The sequence below is a fragment of the Varroa destructor genome, unplaced genomic scaffold, assembly GCF_002443255.2.
Source record: "Varroa destructor unplaced genomic scaffold, Vdes_3.0 BEIS01000007.1, whole genome shotgun sequence".
Lineage (NCBI taxonomy): Eukaryota > Metazoa > Arthropoda > Arachnida > Mesostigmata > Varroidae > Varroa > Varroa destructor.
This window is the reverse complement of record NW_019211460.1, coordinates 37491172-37512706: the sequence shown is the minus strand read 5'-3', so window position 1 is coordinate 37512706 and position 21535 is coordinate 37491172. Positions and strand designations below refer to the sequence as shown.

The 21535-nt window shown below is 48.1% G+C and overlaps 1 protein-coding gene across 7 annotated transcripts; it reads left to right on the top strand.

The window, feature by feature from the left end:
• Positions 1-1213: 1213 nt before the first annotated feature.
• Positions 1214-21065, top strand: Eip75B (Ecdysone-induced protein 75B). Of its 7 annotated transcripts, none has more exons than XM_022813472.2 (6): positions 1214-2016; positions 7587-7675; positions 10479-10623; positions 13395-13633; positions 16545-16932; positions 17861-21065. In XM_022813472.2, the coding sequence occupies exons 1-6, from the start codon at positions 1776-1778 to the stop codon at positions 18946-18948; spliced, it is 2190 nt and encodes a 729-aa protein (XP_022669207.1). In that variant the 5' UTR covers positions 1214-1775; the 3' UTR covers positions 18949-21065. The 7 variants fall into 7 exon arrangements, with proteins under 7 accessions (XP_022669207.1, XP_086831159.1, XP_086831158.1 ...); XM_086975033.1 differs by lacking the exon at positions 1214-2016 and adding an exon at positions 7394-7424; XM_086975032.1 differs by lacking the exon at positions 1214-2016 and adding an exon at positions 7394-7436.
• Positions 21066-21535: the final 470 nt, after the last annotated feature.

Below are 21535 nucleotides of genomic sequence, written 5' to 3'. Positions count from 1 at the left end.
ATTTTCCCACCAGCGCCCCGTTCAGAATCTCGGGACGAGAAACGCCCCTCACCCGCATACACAGATTGAAACAACCTGCTACGGCCAACGTACGTTCTATTATGGCTTGGTAACGTCGTAGCGCAGTTGATGTCAACGACATACACTAACTAACCTTTTGCGTCGGTCATAGCTGACCGGTCATCGCGCACTTCGTCTCCTTTGCCTCTCCTCTTTTTTTGCTGTTGATGTTATTGTTGCCCTCTATGCAATGTCATTGTTTCTTTAGTGTTTATCCCAAGTGCATGTTGCCCATTTCCCGCTTGTTGTAACGTGTGCATGATTCTTGTCACCGCCCTAACTTCTTTTCTCCTTCCGCCCCCCTAACCCCTTTCCCGCGCCTTATTGCCAAGTTCAGCATCAATGATGCCACTCTGCTAGCCGATCGGCACTATCGCCAACGAGCGGGAACGACAATAAGAAGCGTACTCCCTGGGCTACACAGAAAGACCCAGAACGCTGGAGTTACCAATGGATGTTTTAGCGAAACTAACAACTATTGGCGCCGCAACAGCGGCGGCAGAGCTGACGGGGTGCAAATAAATGGGAGCAAACGAACGCTGCTCTCTGCTCCCAGTTATTTGCTACTGCTACCGTCGTGTTCGCATAGACGATCGTTCGCGCAACAGAATATTAGTTTTGTCGCTCTTACGACTGCTGGCACTCTTACTGTCGCTAGTGCCGCTACCAGTCGCCAGCGGACCCGTAGTGGTCGTGGTGGATCCGCCGCAACTCAAACTGCCGCTGCTGGCAGTCGTTCTGGCTGCTGACTACTTTGTCCGTTCGCTCGCTCGCTCGCTCGCTTGTTAGCCTATGTATTCCTTCCAATGGGATCTTTTCTGTTGTGCTGTGTGTCCGTGTTGTGGCTGTCGCTGCTGTCAGAACAACCGCTACTGCCGCTTCTGTTACCTGTTCTTCGTCGTTGTTGGTCGGTCGGTCGGTCGGTCGGTCGCTCGCTCGCTCGCTCGCTCGCTCGGCGGCATCGGCACCGTCACCAGCAAAAGCAGCAGCACCGCTTCTGCTCGTATGGCATCGCCCATCACGGACGATGTACTTTCACTGGGAAGACCTTGAACGGAAGCAGCCATTGAACCCGGTCATCCACCTCGCGCTAGCCAATCAGCACGCAGCGCCGCACTACGTCACCACCCTCTCCACTCACATATATAACGCTACGCGCTTACCTCTCCAACTCATTTCGTAGCGAGGAGACGACAAGAGAGGCAGCACTGGTAGTTTTTGCGAACGGACAACTTGTTCACGTTGTCCCGCTTTTTTAAACTTGGTGTGTTGGGCGTGCGCGCGCGCAACACGACAGTCAGTCAATTCTTGCTAATCACTTGTTTCTGTAGAATACATGCATATCCATATCTGTCTATACACATATATACACATATATAGATAGATGTGTAGGAACAGAATAAGTCGTAAAAAAGTGATCAGTAACGGAACGGAAGCAAAGTGTGTTGTACGAAAAGTTATTGTTGATTTTTACCCGCTGGCTTGTCGCCAGGGTAAAACTGTGCGAGCCATAGTTACTGTGAACCTGACCGTCGCCCCAGAGGATTAAACAAACATCGTCAATGTGTTAGTTAAGTTGTGTGTTCATCAGGCCGTCAGAACATCGGCATCCGTTGTTCTGCGCCTGGGTGCTTCATCCCAAACGAGGACCGTTAGTGACGACGTCCAGCCACGAGGAGAGGACTTCGTGCCACAGCCATTACACGTTCGGAAACATGATTTTGAGCGAATCTAACGTTCAGATGTTCAACAAACAACAGCAGCGGCCTTCGGTTTTCGCGCATGGATCGTTGTCCACGACGACGACGACAACGACGACGACGGCGGCGGCGGCACTGGCCACCGCTGCTGTTTCGGACATCGAGCAACCGCAACCGTTACCGCCGCCGCCGCCTGCGCCTCACAGTCCTGTGCTTCTGAACAGCGCGATCTCACGCACTGAGGACATCCCTCTAGGTTAGTCCGATTTACATATCAACACCAACGGAACACAATTTACTTGACAACTCGCAACTAAATGCAGCAGAACGTCAATTAATCAGTCAGTCAGTCAATCGGATAAATAGAAAACAACTTCTGTGCGAGACGCTACTTGTGCTCAACTTGGTGTTAATAGTTTTCGTTTAATTTTCGTTAATCGTCGTAATTATTGTTATTATTATCAATCTCAGACAGTGTATCTGCTTGAATCTTGTATCCCTTGGTGCAGTACGTTTTGCCAAGGGACGTTCCGGTTGACACTGGCCAGCAGCGAATGTGCTAAAGTGGCGAGTTTCGTAAGTTGGCAAACATTTACTTATGAATGCCAGTAATATTAGTCATCGCATAGGGCACGGTCGTCGGTGTTAAGATATGTTGCAGATATGTGATTCAAGTATTCTATATGGTCCCTGTATACCGGTCCGCTGTTAACTGTCGTCAACGGGAATAACACTGTCCGTACCGCTACCTTGTGGCCGGCTGAGCCCGTTGCTGTGTTCGTTCGGAAGTTCGACTGTTCAAGTAGACAGTGCCTAACCCGCGTCGAGAGTCACTGTGCTCGTACAAGGCCGTTGTTAACGTCGCGCCCGCCATCCCGTCCCGATCTCATGTCATGCTATTCCGAAAAACAACGAACCGACGGGCAGAGTGAGCCGTCGCCGCCTAATCGAAGGTGCTGTGCGGAGATGGTCTGAACCGGCGGCCGCGCGCGCGCGCGCGCGCGCGCGCGTGTGTGTACGCGCTGCACGTTTCCCGGCAGCTGTAGCGGCAGTAACAGTTCATCGGTCCGCCAGGCTTCTCTCGGCCGTTGTACTCAACGTATAATAGAACGCAAGCAGAAAGTGATTCAGTCAATCGGTCGGTTAGGTAGGTTAGCTAGCTGAGTTGAAGCGGGTAGCAGTGGCTGTAGAGAGGGAGGCACATAGATTGGCAACCGAGTGGTAGCTTCGAAGTGGCCTCGTAGACTGAAGGCCATACTGGAGTCCAAGGCCGGCCACGCACACTCTGCTTACCCAGAAAACTCCTTTACCGAAGAGACGGGCCAGCGTGCAGACTAATTAAACGAAGAGCGCACTTTCAATGTTGACCAAACGGAGTGACCTATTTATGTCGAATTCACAGGTGGATAGGAACAAATGTATTTCTTGCATTCGACGTAACTCTCGCCGCAATGACGTCTCACTTAAAACGGTGCCCTTTATTCAATACAGTTGAGCCACTCGCGTGATTTCCCGTTGCTCGCCAAAAAAAAGTTACAACGATGCCGTTTCTTCCCCTTTACTATCCCCTACTCAGGTAGGGAAAAAAACAAATGTATGTGTCTGTTTCTCTGTGTTTAAATGCTGGGGAGTGTACAGCCGAATGAACGGACGGATGTCTTGGCCTCAGCAGGCAGCTGCCGTGGAGAGCTAACTCCCGCCAGCATTGTGATGTTGATCGAATGTAGGTTAGTTGCACGCCGGTGCACCGAGCGCGCCGAGGGAGGTTGTTGCCCTCTGGAGTGCATTGCACTCTCGGAAGCGAGAGGGCGCCGCCATGACGGCGGTGGCTGGCGTCACGGCGCAACCATACGACTACCATGGTCATAGCACAGCGTCTGTGTATGGGTCTCTCGGCCTCTCCGTGTGTGGATCTCCCGTCCAAGTCTACTCACAGCACGGGCAGTGGCTCTCGGAGCCACCGAGAGCAACTACTGCTATAATAATCTGTTCTATTTTGTGCTAAGCTCGGCTATGAGTTGGCCACCTCCTCCGCCTCTCCTGCCTGGTTTAACCTCGTAAACCACCATCGCCAGGCAATCATCAATAGCAACAGCAGCGGCAGCATGCCATGTTGCCAGTATATGTGTGTGTGTGTGTGTGTGTGTGTGTGTGTGTATGTTGTTTTCGGTGTGTTTTTCCAACTCTTCCCCACGGTGGGGGGAGGTCTGGCGGGTGTTTCGACGGCGGCCAACGTTGAGCACGTTACCAGCAGAGGCTGGATAGGAGGAAGGAGGCCAGGCCGACAACGGCCCGACGGCGCTTGAGACCGAACGGGTGGCCTCCAACAACGTCGATGCCGATAGTCGTGGCAGTTCTAGTATAACGGCAGTCAGGGTTTCGAGGCCGTAACTGGTGGCCAAGGAGCATGCGGACTCCTCACTCAGTCAGCGGTCGGCTGATCATTCAGTATTAGCAGTCTTTCAGCCTACTAAACATCTCCATTGTTACAGACACGACGACCATGGTCCCAACAGCGCTCACTGATTTACTGTGACGATGCTGATGATGAGCAACTGCTCAAGAGTCACAGGCGAACAATAAAAAGAGCAACACCAGAATATACTAACTCTTATCGCAGCTCAGTTGCGAGCAAGAGCGGCATGCTAGAGAGGCGCATCTGATGGGTATTACGTTGAAATTAATGCCGGATGATCAATATAATTAGATCGCTGTAATTTGAAATAAAACAAATATCATATGGAAGTATTGTGATTAGATGAAGATCATCATAACGATCTGGGCGACAATAAATAGTATATGAAGGATAGTTCGTCTGTACGGTCTGAGCATGGATTGAAACAACCTCCTATGGCTAGTATCTATACAAGGTTGCCTGTGCGTCGTCACAGTGAGCCCTAAATCTCACGCGCTGCTGCAGACTTCTATCCTCGTTGTTGCCTTTCGAACCAACAGGCGAGCTCCGAGAAGAGCCAGCGAAAGTAGCAGTCTTCTTGAGAAGAACCCAGAAACTACTGCTACGGCTGTTTTTGTTACTGGTACAGCTTTCGTTCATACAGCAGCTCAAGACCCGGTCATCGGCTTGCGGGTCGTGGGTGAATGCGAGAGTAAACCTGCGATACTGCCGCTGCTGTTGCTGTTTACGAGTGGTTGTGGCTGTCGAAGGATAGAAATGGAATGAGTAAGCCCCATGGGGTTGCGAAGAAAACATCGGTCACCATCACCAGCTAGCAAGCATCTCGAGCACGCAGTCGAGTGTGCTGCTATATCAGCAGCACATGTTGCCCCGCTGCCATGGTGAGAAGCACGATAAAAATGAATGAGACGACCACACGATGGCATTCTGTGACTTTTGGGCCGCGGTCGTTTGATTCAGCATCGGTTATTAGAACATCTGATTCAAACTCAATTTCTCTGTATTTATCGAATCTTTGTGGAATCTAGGGTATTAAATAAATGACGAATTAGCTTGAAAACATACTAATAGCTCGAAATGCAATAAATTCGTATAGGTCCGTGATAATTAGAGTGTACCCGATGTAAAAAAGATAGTATTGCTTACTACCGGCCGTTTCACAAGCTACGGCGTTAGTCATTGTGCACGAACAATGTGACGTTGATGACAACAACAACGGTGCCAAAAAGAAGAGTGCGCGACAAATAAGTAAGGGAGCATTGGTTCATTTCATCATCGTCGTCATCATCATCGTCTCAATGTATTTGTGTGTATGCGTGTGATTGTGTCCGCGTAGCGATTCAACAGTTCTGTTTTGGATGATGGCCTGTAGCGGCCGTATGATGGGTGGCGTGTTGAATTCTGTTGGAGTTAGACGTGTAGTATGCAGACGAACGAACGCAAACACACGCAGAAGCCTATTCGTCGTCATCGGTGGCAACGACGACGACATTGAGCGCGGTGCTGCCGGCGGCGTATCGACGGTCGCTGCGGCTATCGCTGCGACGGCTTAGACAGATGAAGGTCGAGGTCGGCAGCAGGGTCCCCCCGTTGTAATCTCCCCTTCTTCTTTCAAGCGGGTAGCATGCGGACGCGCTAACTCACCTCACTCTGTCGTCTATAGCATTGATATAGTCGCTAACGGCAGACAGCGCGCGCTGTATAGCAACGGCTGCTGGCGCCCCTGTGTTGTTGATGACAACGGCGTTGGTTTTGTCAGCCCTTGATACGACGCAGTATGTGTTATTACTGCAAACGTACCAAGATCAAACCAGCTGATTATGATGGTCACTGTAGTACTGTCTACCAACTAGCTTGCCTTACAATGCAATGAATGTGCGTTGGAGAGCATGAGCTAGCCACCATACGGGTCGCTGTGTCGTTTACAGTAATAAAGATATCCACAGAGCCCAGCACTTGTAGCTAAAACTTGTAGAACATCTTACAAGTGAAGCCGGATCCTGTGCGATACGAAACCCAACAATGGCAATTCGAAAATGAATCAGCGCCAATTAGACTTGTAGCTTCGCTGTTATCGGCACGCCTACGGCCAGACAGAGTAAGTGCTTACGTTGCGGCAGCATACCCCGCTACACCACCTCCTGCAATAGCAATAGCCCATATATTTCGAACTAAACGCGAAACGGAATCAATATAAGGAATAGTTTCGAAACTAGTGCCACAGCAGACGCCAATTAGCATAATCATTGTCATCATTTAGGTCGTCAGTGTTTCGGCTAACCTGGCTGGCATTGTTGCTTTCCCGCCGTGTTGTCTACTCATATACAAGCATCTTTCTTTAGCAATTCTGGCGCCACCACCGCGAAGATCGGCAATTTTCCAATCGCTGTTCCCACTAATATTGCCGCTGGCGCTATCATTCAAAATAAGAAAGGTTACTTTCACTCGTGCACCCGCAGTTAGTAGACTGCCGGTAGCGTCAAACGATTGGTGAATGAGATACGTTGTTGGCTCTGCGTCGAATTAATTCTGTCGGTGATGTCGTTGTGTACCTCCGCCTTCACTTGGCAACAGTAGTCATTTTGCAGGCACAAAATATAGCGACTGCATCGGTTGAGGCCGCGGTAGCGGCGCCTGCAAAGGCGGCCAGTCGCGCCATTGCTACCAAATCGAACGCTGGCATGTTCCAATCTGCTGTTATGTTGTTACTGCAATAATAATGTACATATACACAGTATGTATATATACATATTAAGACACTGTGACATTGACCGGGTCGGTGTATGGGACGATACTAACTAGAAAAGTCAATTCTCCGAATGGATAAGTACTGCATACGACAGTCGTGGTAATGAACGTAACCGTATTATGCCAATGTCCATAGGACCGGACGTTGCTGTCTAGCAACTAATTGCTAGCTGTCTAGTAGTTAATTGCAACAAAGTGACCCAGTATAGTATGTGCTCGACTGTGATTATGATAGGGTCTGATTGGGAACATCTTCAAAAATTAGATAACGGCAAAAAAGTGAACATTAATCATTTCATGCTAGCACAATAAGCACTGACCGAAACGAATATCGTCAAACATGTATGTACAACGTATTCAATAACCCGTAGTGCAAGCAAACACCGCCGAAAATGTGCGACATGTATAGCCACATAACCTCAAACAAAGTACTGTATTAGTTGCGAAAGTGTGTGCGAGTTTTCAGTGCGTGGATACATGCGTCATGATCGGACATATTGGTTTGAAATATGGTTATTGAGTAATGCGTGATTCGGATCACATACATGTCCAGTCGATACCAACTAAGATCCTTAAAATGTCTATATACGTAATTCATCGACTCTGTCAGTACTAACGTTCTGTTATGTGCTCGAACTTCGCTGTGGCTGTCTTTGTTGCAGAGTTCGATGGAACGACGGTGTTGTGCCGCGTCTGCGGGGACAAGGCATCGGGTTTTCATTATGGAGTGCATTCGTGCGAAGGATGTAAGGTACGTAGCTCGGTAATGACTCCTACATCTTCAGTAAGTGCATACATGCTTATGTATACTTAGTCATCAATATGTATTGTCTTGGGTTTTTTTTTCTGAATCTGTGTCTGTAATACGTTATCGCTCGATTGTAGTATGTACACGTGGGACAGAAACAGAAATTCATCGAACCTTATCGCTACTGCGACGGAGTCGCTATGAGTCCGACTAACCCTCTGTTTTCTTGGTTGCTCCGGAGTGCTCGTTTCTCTATCTCTGTCGATGCCTTGTCGCCGTCATTGTTCCCTTTAGGTGCATCGTGGGCCAACCATCTCAGAACATTGTCCTCCGTCTTCGTCGTCGTCGTCTTCTGCGTTTTCATCTGCTACTTTTCGTCCGCATTTGAAACGCTTTAAGGTGCTCCGCAGCATCATCACCATCATCTTCCTATGACTATCGTTTGACTGTGGCGGTTGCTTCTGTAGCGTTCATTTTTATTCAAATTGCGACCATCGCCTCGATCAACAGAGCAGCCATCGACGGCTGTATTTCGCTCTCTCACAGCTTCATCCTGCCACCCCCTTTTCTCCTCTGCCACAATTTTGCTCTTTGCAAGTCTTCGTTTGAGTGCAAACCCTTCTTCACGGATGGCCTAAGAAACCCTGCCATAAACGAATACGACTCACCGGCGGCAGAAAGACGGGGCTTCAGGGCTCAGTTTCTTCGCCATTTTCGTTCTTTATATGCATGCCTGTGTGTGATCATCGAGACCGCGTGACAGGCTGATCGACCGATCGCCGACGGGAAAGCGAGCCGACTGACCCCTTTCTTCTAGCTTCGTAGACGAAGTCCTTCCGCTACAAGTAGTGGCTCACTAGTTGATACTGAAGGAATCATGATGAAGCCAGCAAGCAACCAATGTCCTCTTAGTGGGACAGTGGGGTATTGAACCCGGCTCTTTGGTTATTCACTGCTTCGCAAGTTCGACCTCGGTGGTTTGCGATCTTTCTTTCGAAGGTAACGTGAACTTCAATGAGTCTGTTGGCGGGAGTGGAGATAGCTTATGCGGCAGTAGTTGTTGTCACCAGCGGGGTAGCTCAACTTCGTGCTCCTCTTTTGTATAGGCAACTAATAGAAGGCTATAGTCGAGTTCCTTGTAGCCGTGTTCACGTGAGTATATAGATCTCCCACACACTCTCTTTTCTGGCTGTATCTTACTCAGAATTTTGCGAAGGGTGAATGGCCAGCTTGGCATTCGCATTCATTTCCGGATGCTCCGGTATTCGACCTCCTCTCGCCTCGCAAAGACCTAGAGGACTTTTGCTGACTCCCGCAGCACCCCTACCAAAACTGTTCTTCTACAAGTCATTATCCATCAGTCGTAAGCTAGTGAACTAGGTCGATCATATAGGTTCGTTGGTTCTTTCGCTCAATTGAATAGTATATATTTTGGCTCAATTATTTGACTGCCGCTTATGCAGCCGTCATCGCCGTTGCCATCGTCGTCCTCACGACCGCGCACGATTAGTTGTACTTTCTATGAATGTGTTCGGGCATTTGCGAGGCCATTTTCCGCCGATCACGGAGCGGCGATACTCTTGCATCGCCCGCCGCTACACAAGCTGGCGAGGTTTGCCAGCAGATGTGTTCCCTACTGGTAATACAATTAAAGGTTTGTTTACAAATCTTGCCAGTGTGTCTATTTCACTACTAGCTTGTCTCGCGAACTAAGACGTCACTGGCTAAACAAGCTCAAGGACCTATGGCGTCCATAGCTTACTGCTGGTTCAATTTTAGGACATTAAGCCCTGCTGGCCGTCATACTCGTTAAGCAGCATTTTGAGATGCCTTTCAAAGAGCGTCCCAGCCTAAGATATTTGCAGAAACATCGAGTATAATCGTATTATATCTACATTGATGCCTTCAGCCTCGGGCCGATGGAGGCCAGTTTATCGCCATGTGGTGCGCTCACAGTAGACCGTTCGCTGTACAGTCACCATCACCGTCAACGACTCTAAGAGACTGGCGATGCAAGCGCCATCACTGCCCTCGCGGCTGTGAACTGAACTAAAATCGATCTCGGAATGGCTCTGTTTGGCCTAGTTTCACCGTCCCTCTCCTTCAGGGCCTTGTAGGTGAGCCCTGTGGGGAAAAACAGGGTAGACCAGGGCTGGCCTCCCCCAAGCAGCTGGGCATTTGTAGAGGATTGTTGGCTGCGGAGTCGGCGCAGATTCACGAAGATGCCTGGTAGGACATATAGAGGGGTTTCGCTTGAGAAGTTACCCCGTCAGTTCAGTCCATCTGAGTGGGGGATGAAGACGTGGGTCGGTGATACTATTTCCCGAGGCCAGGCATTCGGGGCCCTTGTAGTATCGAATAGAGAGGCGAGCAGCAGCAGCAGCTGAGGCGAGAGGGAAAGCGTATGGTTTGCCTCCTCCGACCCTCGACCCAGATGGTCCTCGACTGGAGCGCGGAAAGGTTGTTCCTCTGGTCTTTTCCAAAAGCTCTTTTTGTTTTGTGGTAGCAGTCCTTGGACAGCAGCTGCTTCGAGCGGCGCGCGCTCCTTATTAAATGCAGTCACTTTACAGCGCAATGAAACGAGAACGGCCAAAGATTTTTTTGTGAACTTTGGCGCATAAGTAGATCTTTTTACCAGTATGTTTCCAGTGTAAAAGATTTCGGCATCTTACCTTGTTCACTGTACTTTAAGTTCTCAAGAAGGAAGGGTTTAATTTAACAAATATATATATATATACTATGTACTCCAGATTTGTTTTTACGTGTGCGTTCATGGGAATAATACATTGTGCAATTTTTTCGGCAGGGATTTTTCCGGCGTTCCATCCAACAAAAAATTCAATATCGGCCATGTACAAAGAACCAGCAGTGCGCCATTCTTAGGATTAACCGAAATCGTTGTCAGTATTGCCGCCTGAAGAAGTGTATCGCCGTTGGTATGTCCCGAGATGGTAAGTTGCAATACTCGTATAGTACATTCTTTGGGTATCTGCTTAGTTTTCTGTAGAATTTCGTTTCACTGCAAATTAAAATGCATGCTTGTAATCATTACATCACTTCAGTCCGGTGATAATAGTTCTGCGTTGACCTTTCTACGCTGCCTGCCTGTAGCACGTAGGTGTGTTAGATAGAGGGGAGGGGGGTTCGTAGCACGGTAGGCGGCTACACCATAGGCTCCCATCTGCTCTAGCACCATCGCTTGATCCGGGGGACGGTCGCCTGCTTGCCTGGTTTTGTCCATTTTTCCTGGTGTTTCAGTTTCAGTAGTAGTAGCAGCGGATGCAGATGGAATAAACGACAACGATAAGTACGGCACGGCCGTGCGGGCATACGGGCGAACGAACAGCCGATAGTGAACAGTATTCTTTCGTTCTAGTCGTGGCTCGGTGTTGTTGGCGAGTGAACGCTCGTCAATTCGAACACACAGAGGGCGCTGGATTTTACCCCTCGTTTTTGTCGTTTAGTTTATGTAGGAGGAGCATTGAGGGCGCCACCAGGACTAATCCCTCCATAGGGAGTGGAGAGCGGAGCACGCAATCACATTACCTCGATTCGAGTTGCCCGCCATAGTCGCCAGGCGGCGCCACCATCGAAGGTCGGAGAACCACCTGACTTAGATCTAGGTCGTGGTTGGTTTTCTTCTTTGAAGTTCAAGGTCAGCGCCGGTCGCGGCTGCTATGGCGGCGCTGTGAGCGCAATGAGTACGGCCCGCGGCGGCAAACAACGACAGCAAATGCTGCGACGACGGCAAGCAGGCACACAGACACACGCTCGCACACACCCAAACACATACACTCAGAGAGAGAAAGTGCGCGCGTCGCACTAATGCCGTTGCGGCGAAGGTTGTTCTGCTGTTGCCGACGACGTTGCCATCACTTAAACTAGAATTCACCAGAAGCAGCAGCAGCATACAACCGCTGCTGCTGCGGCCGCCGCTAGTGACCGCGTTGAGCGGAACGCTGCTGTGTATCAAACCGGTAGAGGGAGGGAGTGGAGGAGTGCTGTCTGCCCGTGCATAGATAGAGTGGGTTTAGTTAGCCAGCAGGCTCCGACAGAGGAGACGACACGACGCAGTCAGGGAGGGTTGAGAAAAAGAGCTAGAGAGATGTGTGTGATGGTGTGGCGGCCGGGCTGTGTACTCTCGACGATGTGCTCCGCTCATGTCTAAGGTCTCTCACCACCAGAGTACACCCAGAGTCAGTCGGTCGACCAAGTCAGCGAGCTATCAAGCAAATAGTCAGTCACTATCCAGATCTCGTCGAGTGCACGTCGCTCTAAGTACGACTCTTTGTCGATTCGTGGTTGATGTCCCGGTTAAAGTTTCGCTTACGGTTAATAATCGACGACTTTAACTCTATATTTTACTGCGTTATTAGGCTTATACTACCGAAGCTCATAGGCGTTAGCTGCTGCTACTGCTACTAGTAACGAGCGTGAACTCTAGCGGTGCTTGTAGAACAACAAGCATCAGCCAAGGAGTCGAAGCTCTGTTGAGCGGCACGGCAAAATCGTTAGATCCATGGACAACGGTGGGGCTGTGTTGCGGTGTGTGCTGCGTCTGTGTTTGCATCTGTTCGCAAGGACGATAGGCCTAATATAAGAAGAGAGCCTTAGCATATACAATATATAGCTGAGAGAAGGGAGAGACGTAGGCAATAATGAGCTTCTTGAAGCGGCATCGTTCATTATAACAGTGCTGTGTATTCTTGCTGTTCGTGCTGGTGCCTGCACGCGGCCTTACGTCACGCTGCCGTCGCGAGAGCAGCTGTTGCTGCTGCTGCTGCTGTCGTCGCTGCTTTCTTTTATCATAACCAGCAAGAGCAGGATAGAGAAGGGACTAGGAAGGCGGAAGGTAGCGCATTGGCGTTCGTTCGTTGTCTCTCGGCCCGTGAACTTGAACTGCGTGCACCTTGAAGCGAATCAAGGGATACTTACAGAGTTGATTGAGCGGCAGCAGCGAAAGACAGCGAACGTCGTCTGTCTGTCTGTGTAATCACAAACCCCGACATAGGATCTTTGCAACAAGTGATAGATCGTTGCTATTTTATATTATCTCTATATATTTTTGTAAATTCTTTTGTAATTCATCTTCTATCTATGCATTATCCAAGGACTAAGTGTTTAACGATTAACGAGGTTTTGCGGTGAACGACCTCGTCTAATCTCATATAAACAATTGCAATCATCACAAGAGTGCGTGTTCAGTGTCGCGAGAAAAGTGCCGACCCAATACCGGGTAAGCAAGCCCAGCCATGCAATCGGCACAGCCGGCCCCGGGCTCGAACCCCCACCATGGATTACTTTACTACACATTGTGCGCCGGTAGTAGTGCGATTATGAAGCATCGAAATAATCTGGCAGCGGTTAGCAACGCCATTCACAAGAGCCCTCGTACGTTTTTCGATAGTGGTAATGTCTATAATTCAGCATATTCTTGTAGCAATTACTAGCAATAGTGAAAATGAGAGTTCCGGCTCTGTTTGCCACTATTACAGTGCTCTATTGATAAGAGCAATCGTTAGTTTTGAATTGCTTCGCTCAGTCGCCCCTTCGGCGCGGTGAACAAGCAACAAGTGTGCGGTAGTATAGCAGGCCGGCATAATGTAGTACTACATAAACATGTAGTAAATATAGTGACTAAGGCAGCAGCATGGAATGAACCAAAGCTGACCATTGTAGAGAAGGCTAACCTTCTGTATACTTGTCGTTATCTATGTTGCAGCTGTACGTTTTGGCCGAGTGCCGAAACGCGAGAAAGCAAAGATCCTCGCCGCAATGCAGAAGGTCAATGCTAACTCACAGGAGAAGCAGCTGTGTGCCGAACTTGAAGATGAGATGCGACTGTTCGAGACAATCGTACGCGCTCACGAGGAGACGTGCGACTTTACCGCTGAAAAGGTAGCACCGATGATCGAGCGCGCTCGAGCCAATCCCGTCATCGCCCGTTGTCCCTCTGGCCTTGTAAGTATCATCAATTTCAAGCTACGCGTAAATAACTGTGCATTTAGCCGGTCTTCCACCACCAAAGCATCGAATATAGCTTAAGACGGTAATAATAGGAATATACTAGAAGAGATTAGAATAATCCGATCAAGAGTTCAGCTGACTGAACTTTATTTCTGGCATTACCGAATCAGTCAGTCATTCTTGATAGGCGGTGATAGTAACGATAGTGAGCATTGTGTATAAGCGTCATCATCGTTTCTCGTTCGGTGTAGTTGTCCGGCATCTTTCTTTGTTCTCTCTTAGCGACTGGCTATGTCTGTGTGCGCACGAACAATCTGCGACGTTTGCTTAAAGCCCCCTCCTCCGTTTCCTTGATGCCGCTACGGCACAGTTATCGTAGTCTAGTGATAATAGACGCAAAAGTAGTTTGTCCTATTATTAGTTGTAGTTGTCGTAGTAATAGTAAATGGGCAAGTAGCGAGAAGTGAAGAGTGCACACTTTACCTCAGCGAGGGCTCCCAACGCTAACCGAAAGCGGTCGGTCGTACGCATCGCACAAGATGTCCCTCTTTCCCCCGCTAGCTTTGTCGGCCTTGGTTACCACTATTACACCGACCGACAAACACGTTATGTAATGTCGTTGTATCGCGAGAGCACGCACTTATTGGCATAGCGTAGTGGCAGCCGCAAGGACAGCAAGCAATGGCTGTAGGAACGGCGGCCGCGTTGTGAAAACGTGTTGGACCTGCAACGATACGTTCCGACTGCGGACGGCCGCTACTGACGCTGCTGTCTGGAGGCTGATACATATCAATTGCCATACTAGTACGTATAGCGCAGTAATAGCAGTAGAAGAAGCGATATGATTATTCGTGTTGTTACCGTATGACTATTGCATATGTCGCACCGGCACGGTGGGGACATTGCTCTAGTACTATTAATGACAAACAACAGCAACGACAAATAACAAGGTACGATAAAGAGTAAATGTACTGGACCGAGCTTGGTGACGCTTGCAGCGGTAATGGCGGTGGCATTGAGCAATCATCGCTCGTGCGGCGACCTTCGACGCGGCTCATTCGCTGCTGATTAGCCATCATCACCACCAGTTGAAAAGAAGAACGAAAACGACGTCGTTGAGGAATAAGGAGAATGACTAAATAACGATGCCTTCTACGGTTTCCAAGAAAGCTATGACGGATTTGTTACCGACGTAGATGTTCGTCATTTAAAAAAAAAACGAAAATGTCTCAAGCGCCACAGATGACCGACCGTCTTTTGTACAACATTAGTACTGACACCGATGAGATTCTGCATAGAAACGGCCCCACATGCTGCTTTCGGCACGGTGCTTTTGCTCCGCTCTGCAAGCAGGACGCCATTATGTGTGTAGTGGTGCATTAGCGTTGATCATTATGACGAGATACTGTTTGAAACACAAGTACTATTGACTATCCTGTATTGCTCTCTTTGCTCCATGTTCTTGTACACATCTAGTGAAAAATTATCGGAAACTGAGTTAGCTATTGCTAGTACCGCTGCCACCGTCGCCGTTGCCGCTGAGGTTCAAGGTCACTTTGTTTACAGAGGAATCGTGGGTTTGTGTGTGCGTCAGTGTGTGCATATCTGTCTGTGAGTGTGTGACTGTAAGCAGTGCCATGGGCGTGTTGCACTTGCAGCTGGGTAAGCTGCTGTTGTTGTTGATTTCTCTGGTTGGCTTCTTGCCGTTTGCTGTTAGCCGCTTGTTCACTCACCTGTCGCTACCGCCAAGTTAGAAAAACAGTCGATAACGGTAAAAGTTTATAGATCTATGAGGAGTAATAGTGCAATGGTATTGTACGCAGATAGGTAGGAAACGCAGCAGTAAACAAGCATCGGTCGTGACGTCCAAGCCAACCTTACTGGCAGCCTATGAAGGTGCTATAGCAGCCGCAGTCGGATGCAATCACACGTGAAGCTGTTTATTAATCTCGCTGGCAGTGCAGAAGAAGCTGAGGTAAAAAGACAATCGTCAGCTTTAGAAACAGATACCGGCCATCAGAGGACCAAAGTGGGCGTCAAAGGCGAAATTCAGGGGACTAAGACGTTGGACGTTAGGCGGAGGGGCGCGTCTCAGCAATGGTAGTTATGAACCTATTCATGGGTTATACAGAAGTATAGGGGCTGGTGGCGCTATGGATGAACTTTATTGGGGAGGCCGTTGGTCAAGGTCGCTCCTCGTGATGGGACTGGCTTGTGATTGGTCATCGTGGTCGTCCTAGTAGAGTGCAAGTAGCATATTGGGCGCAGCTGCAGAACTCTCTCGCCCCTCTCTCAAGGTCACCACAATCACAGCTGCTCCTCCGCCGTCAACTCCCGCGCCTAGCCCTCCCCCCATCTTCCAATACCTCCCCAGACAACCTCTGGAGCTGCCCCTTTCGGATCCCATCATCGTATCGCTCCTCGTTCTACTACAGTAAAACTTCTTTGTCCGCTCGTTAGGTCTCATCTAAAGTCGGTTAGGCTATATACAGCTATACTATATAGTAGGAACAATATAAATAGTATAGGCGATAGGATGGCAGCACGGGCAGCGCAGTTTACTCACAGTAGCACCAGACACGGACGGAGAGAAATGGATGGATGATGATGGACGCACAGACAGCCAGACAAATAGGAATGTAGATAGATCGTGAATGATATCTGTTGTGTAACAAGTAGGCTAAACTTAGTGTACGGTTGTACGAGGAAAAGAGCACTAAAAGGAAGCACCAAAGCAATTCATTATGAGCAAAGCCAGCAGGAAATGACGAAAAGAAAAACAAATAAAGAAGCAGTAGCATGTGTTGTCCTCTAGAGACTATATATGCATGGAAGTTCTAGAGTTTGAGTAGACAACCAATCAGTATGTTCAATGTCTCCATATAATACTTACTTTTTTTTCCAGGCATGTCCACTCAACCCCCAAAGCCATGATGGGACGACGCGTTTCATGGAGGATTTCTCCGAGCGATTTTCGCCGGCTATTCGTGGAGTCGTCGAGTTCGCCAAGCGCATTCCGGGTTTCTCGCTGCTCGCCCAAGAGGACCAGGTCACGCTGCTTAAGGCCGGCGTATTCGAAGTGTTGCTTGTAAGGTTAGCCCGTTTATTCGATTCAGCAACCAATCAGATGATCACTCTTAACGGTCAGGTCCTTCGGAGGGACTCGCTTCATTCGTCATCAAACGCGCGTTTTCTTTTAGACTCAATGTTCGACTTCGCCGATCGTATGAATGCTGTTGGCCTATCAGACGCTCAGATTGCCATCTTCACCGCGACCGTCATTATTGCTGCCGGTAGGTTATTATGTTATTATGAATTAAATTGCCAGTTATTTTACACCTTTATGTTTATTAAGACAATTACTCATCAACAACAGCGATAGCAGGGAGCGCTACAAGCACTCAGTTTGTTGTGTAGGGTTCCACACAAGACCATCTAATCTATTCATTCTTCCGTCAAATTGTTCATAGTTATTGTTTCATTTGTTTCTTCTCGATTCCCATTCCCCTCTCATTTTCATCGCCCATGTAGTTACGGCAGTAACAGTAGCAGTACTATAGTCAATATTCTGTGCACTGAACTCGCCTCGACTGAGAGTGCTGACCCTAATGGTGTGCATGGTCGTCGCCACTGTCGCTTGTCACAGACGATGAGAGGACAGGAGCGCAATAAGCAAAGAGTTTTCTCCGCTTTAGCCGTCAAGGCCTCGATATTGGCCTCCTTTATGCCAGTGCCATTAATGCTAGAAATCGAGTAATGTCTAGCTGCTTCCTCCATGAGAGAGTCTGTACGTGTATGAACGTCGCTGAATGCCTGTGGAGACTGCCATGTGATTGACGGTGTCACCGAAAAAGTGGTGGCCGGTCGGCTTTGCTTAGTAGCGGCTCTATCAATCAGGGCTTACGGGCCAACCAAGCAGGCAGGCAGGCAGGCAGGCAAGCAAAGGAACAGAGAACCTTCTGCTACTGGAGAGGGTGTTAGGACCTTGACCGCGTTTTGCGCGGTTCGCTCACCGACGACTCCGCAATAGCGCGCCACACTCAAAATATGTTCTGTGTGTGTGTTCGTCAAGCTATCTGGCTACTGCTTGGTTTCTAGAGACTCGTTGTCAGAAGCATGCATAGTTAGAAACGGCCATCACATTTTACTATTATTATACTTGCTCTTCTGCTGTGCTATACGATCGTCGTTACCTTGACGTATACTTCTTGACGCTTGCAGATCGTCCTGGGCTAAGGAACGCCGAGCTTGTGCATAAAATTCAACGTCGCCTAATGGACGTACTACAGAAGGCAGTGTGCCCGACGTCGGAGGATACCCATGTGTATGCCGAGCTAATGAAGAAGATTCCAGATCTGCGCACGCTCAATACTTTGCACTCCGAGAAGTTGCTCGCGTACAAAATGGAGCCACAGTCGACAACGCCGCCATACACCGCGGTGTCGTCGCCCATCGAACCCTGGACGGGCGTCCATCCTGCGCCGCCTGCGCCGGTCGCCCATGAGCGTAACTCATGGTCACCAATTGCGTCACCACATTCATCGACATCAACCTCATCACTGGACAGCGCCCTGGCTTGTCCATCTAAAAGCCCAACCCGTAGCAGTTCATTCAGCTCGTCTACTAGTAGTTCATCTTCGGCTGGCGAGTTAACGATGGTTGTCGATAGCAGTGTTGTATATCGTCCGTTCCGTGCGCGAGTTGACTCGCCGACAGACTCTGGCATCGAATCAGGTAAAGAGCACGGTAGCTGCACTCCAGCCACGTCGGTCTGCTCCTCGCCGCGTTCCACCGATGAGGTGGACACTGTCGCTTTGCAGCCACATATGCAGTCGCAGCCGGCCTCAACGACAGCTGATGAAGATATGCCGGTATTGAAGCGGGCTCTGCAAGCCCCGCCGCTTGTATCGCCCAATCAGCTTATGGAAGAGGCATACCGTCACCATAAGAAGCTGCGTGCAGCCCAGGCTGTACGGTTGCATTCGCCGCCACCGGCGTCGTCCACGACGGGAGACTTAGCGACCGCTCACTCAACACTAGTTGGCGCATTACAGCAAGCGCCCAAGTTCCTTAGCGAGCAGCAGATGAAGCGTACCGATCTCATCCATAACATTATCATGCGTACCGAGGCACCTATGCAGTGTCCATTTAGCCAGCTGCAACAGCAGCCACAGATGACAACTGCTACGTTGCAGCAGCAGCAACAACCGGTGACATCATCCTCACCTTCGCCTCCACCGAGCACCGCAATCTCGGCGAGCGAATCGCCCCTTAATTTATCGACAAAGATGGTTAAGATGGAGTCGTAGGACCTCTATCTTGAAGGTTGAAGAACGTACTCAAGAAAAGCCGGGGACTACCTAAGAAAGCTTGCTAAAATAGGACGCAGGCAAGCAAATAAGCATGTTCAAGTCGGCAGCTCTCGATGTTGGTGATTAGGAATGGACACGGCAACGGGGCGTGTGAAGCAGCTCAGAGCTGAGAAGCTAGCAAGACTGCAAGAAAGTGCTAGTGGGTAAATGCTGCTCAACTGCAATCTAAGTCAGCTATACGAAACAGAAACAGGAGTACGCGGGGCGTTTGACCCTGCTTAGTGTGCGCTAGGATAACGAGGGTATGGGAGAAGAACAACCTCGAGGTAGTACCGATGCGTGTAGTGAGATAAAAACGACCAGGGAAAAAATGATCAATCCGTTGTAACAAAATACGTAGAGTGTGACGATGGCGTACTACCCCCCTCCCAAAGTGATCTACAATTGTCATCGTCAACAACAGCAACATGGGTAATAAGCTGTGCGCATATGGCAAACGCATAGCTTTTCGCCGCAAGAGGGTGAAAAGTGACTCTGCCCTCGATGTTGTGTCATCCTGTATTCTTTTCCAGTTCTCCTGTTGATCCCGGTTAAAACCAATCACCCCAAGTATTACTACACTTGTATGATCAAATTCTATCATCATTATTATTATTACTATTACTTGTAAAATGAAAACCACTATTTGTAAAGCGAGAGGGGATAAGAAGCTAAAAGGCTAGTTATAAAGTGCAATGTGACCAGAGTCGCGCGCTTAGGACGTCTCGGACTGTGGAACAGGCCACTCCCTTTACCAACAACACGTCACTGTGATACTATCCTACCTATAAAAGAAAAAAAAATATATATATATATACATACATATATATATATATATATATATATATATATATACACACACACACCTATAAAATACTTATTCACCATAACATTATGATAATAAATGTGACAATGATATATATGATTATACCCGTATACATTATATTTTGTCGTAGTAGAAACGAACATTGACAATGGTCAACGTTCGTGGATTCGTCAACGTGGTTTGTTAACGTCGGCGTCTATGATTCATCAACCATATCCTAATCCCCACTTGATGACGAGAGGAAGACAATGACGATGATACATACACACGTGTTTGTGGGTGTCCGCAGCTTTGGCAAATTATTTCTGATTCTCACAGCTCGACGTCCAAGTTCTAAGTTGGACAGGAGCGCTAATAACTCCTTTACGAAGAAAGCAACCCAACACTTGAATTCGACTGTGCCGGCGTCAATCGCGTAATAAAGGAACAAACATGTGCACACAATTAGTGGAAGGCTAAAAAACAGGTCCTGAGCCCCCTGAGCGTCTGCGGCTGGCCCGACAATAATGCGCAAAGGAATATCATCACCCTCACTATATACGACAGAAACAAGTAGTTAATTAAGAAATATCTAAGGACTATTATTTATCAAGCAACAAATGTGTATCTAGAGCAAACAACAATAACAACCGTTGGTTAGATGAAATAATAAAGAAAATAATGGGGGTTTGTGAATTTGACATTATTATATTTGAAATAACAATAATTATATTGAGGAGTATTTTACTATTGTATATCTCTCCCCGATATGTAGACTGAAAGAGTGTTTGGCCAGCGCGCTAACCATTGCCATGCGCGCTTATGTAAAGTGTCACGGCCAGATAATAATCAGTGGCGGGAACATAGGCCCCACTGCTGCTGCTGCTGCTGCGGCAAAAACGAAAAAAACATGAGGCGAAGGCGAAAGCTGCTAACAAAAAACCAATCCACAATGCCGGATGGAGGAATACAAAGTACGAGTCCATTTAGATTGGACATCAAGAATAGCCGAAAGCTAGCAATGTTAGTTACAGATAGCCCGTCGTCTCAATGTATTGTACCATATACCTATATATATATATATACATATATATATATATAAGCAAGCAGGTCATCTCATGCGTGTATCATAATACCTTCGCTTCCTTAAAAACTTCGCCTGTATATACATTTCCCATGAATGGAGAAAAGACGATTAATTGAACTAAGGAGAGGAAAAATGCAAAAAAACCCTAAATAAAAATAATAAAAAAATGGATATCAAATAAAATTGAGCTGTTTCTTTCTAGTTGGATAGGGGTGTCTCAGCGGAATCGCGTTCGATTATAAACGTTTTTATTACATCTTAGATTTACACTGCTAACCGCAGTTGTATATATATATATATATATATATATATAGAAAAAAAAATATATGTTCTATTGATAGTACTACGTTAGAAGCTGAGATTCAAGAACGGAAGCAAAAATATGCCACCTGCAGGGGATGAGAATAGCTGAAAACAACACAGTTTTGTTGTAGCGGATTATTCACTGTTAAATGCTAGAATATTACTGGTCGCTAGTGATAGCTCATGGGGGTCTAATAAAAGTAAAATAAATTACTGCTAAAGCGCAGCTAGCGATTTCATATAATATATTATACCCTCAAAATATCTCACAGTGTAAAACGTGTTTTTATTTAGGGTGCAAATTGTACCACGAGAGAATACCCCTATTTCTGTCGATACTTGCTACAAAC

What these genes read in the sequence shown, in the direction of transcription:
- Eip75B (XM_022813472.2), top strand. Translation starts at nt 1,776, where the DNA reads ATGATTTTGAGCGAATCTAACGTTCAGATGTTCAACAAACAACAGCAG. An exon ending in CCCGTTGTCCCTCTGGCCTT is followed by an intron (nt 13,634 to 16,544) that starts GTAAGTATCATC and finishes TTTTTTTTCCAG; the next exon opens with GCATGTCCACTCAACCCCCA. An exon ending in GACCGTCATTATTGCTGCCG is followed by an intron (nt 16,933 to 17,860) that starts GTAGGTTATTAT and finishes TGACGCTTGCAG; the next exon opens with ATCGTCCTGGGCTAAGGAAC.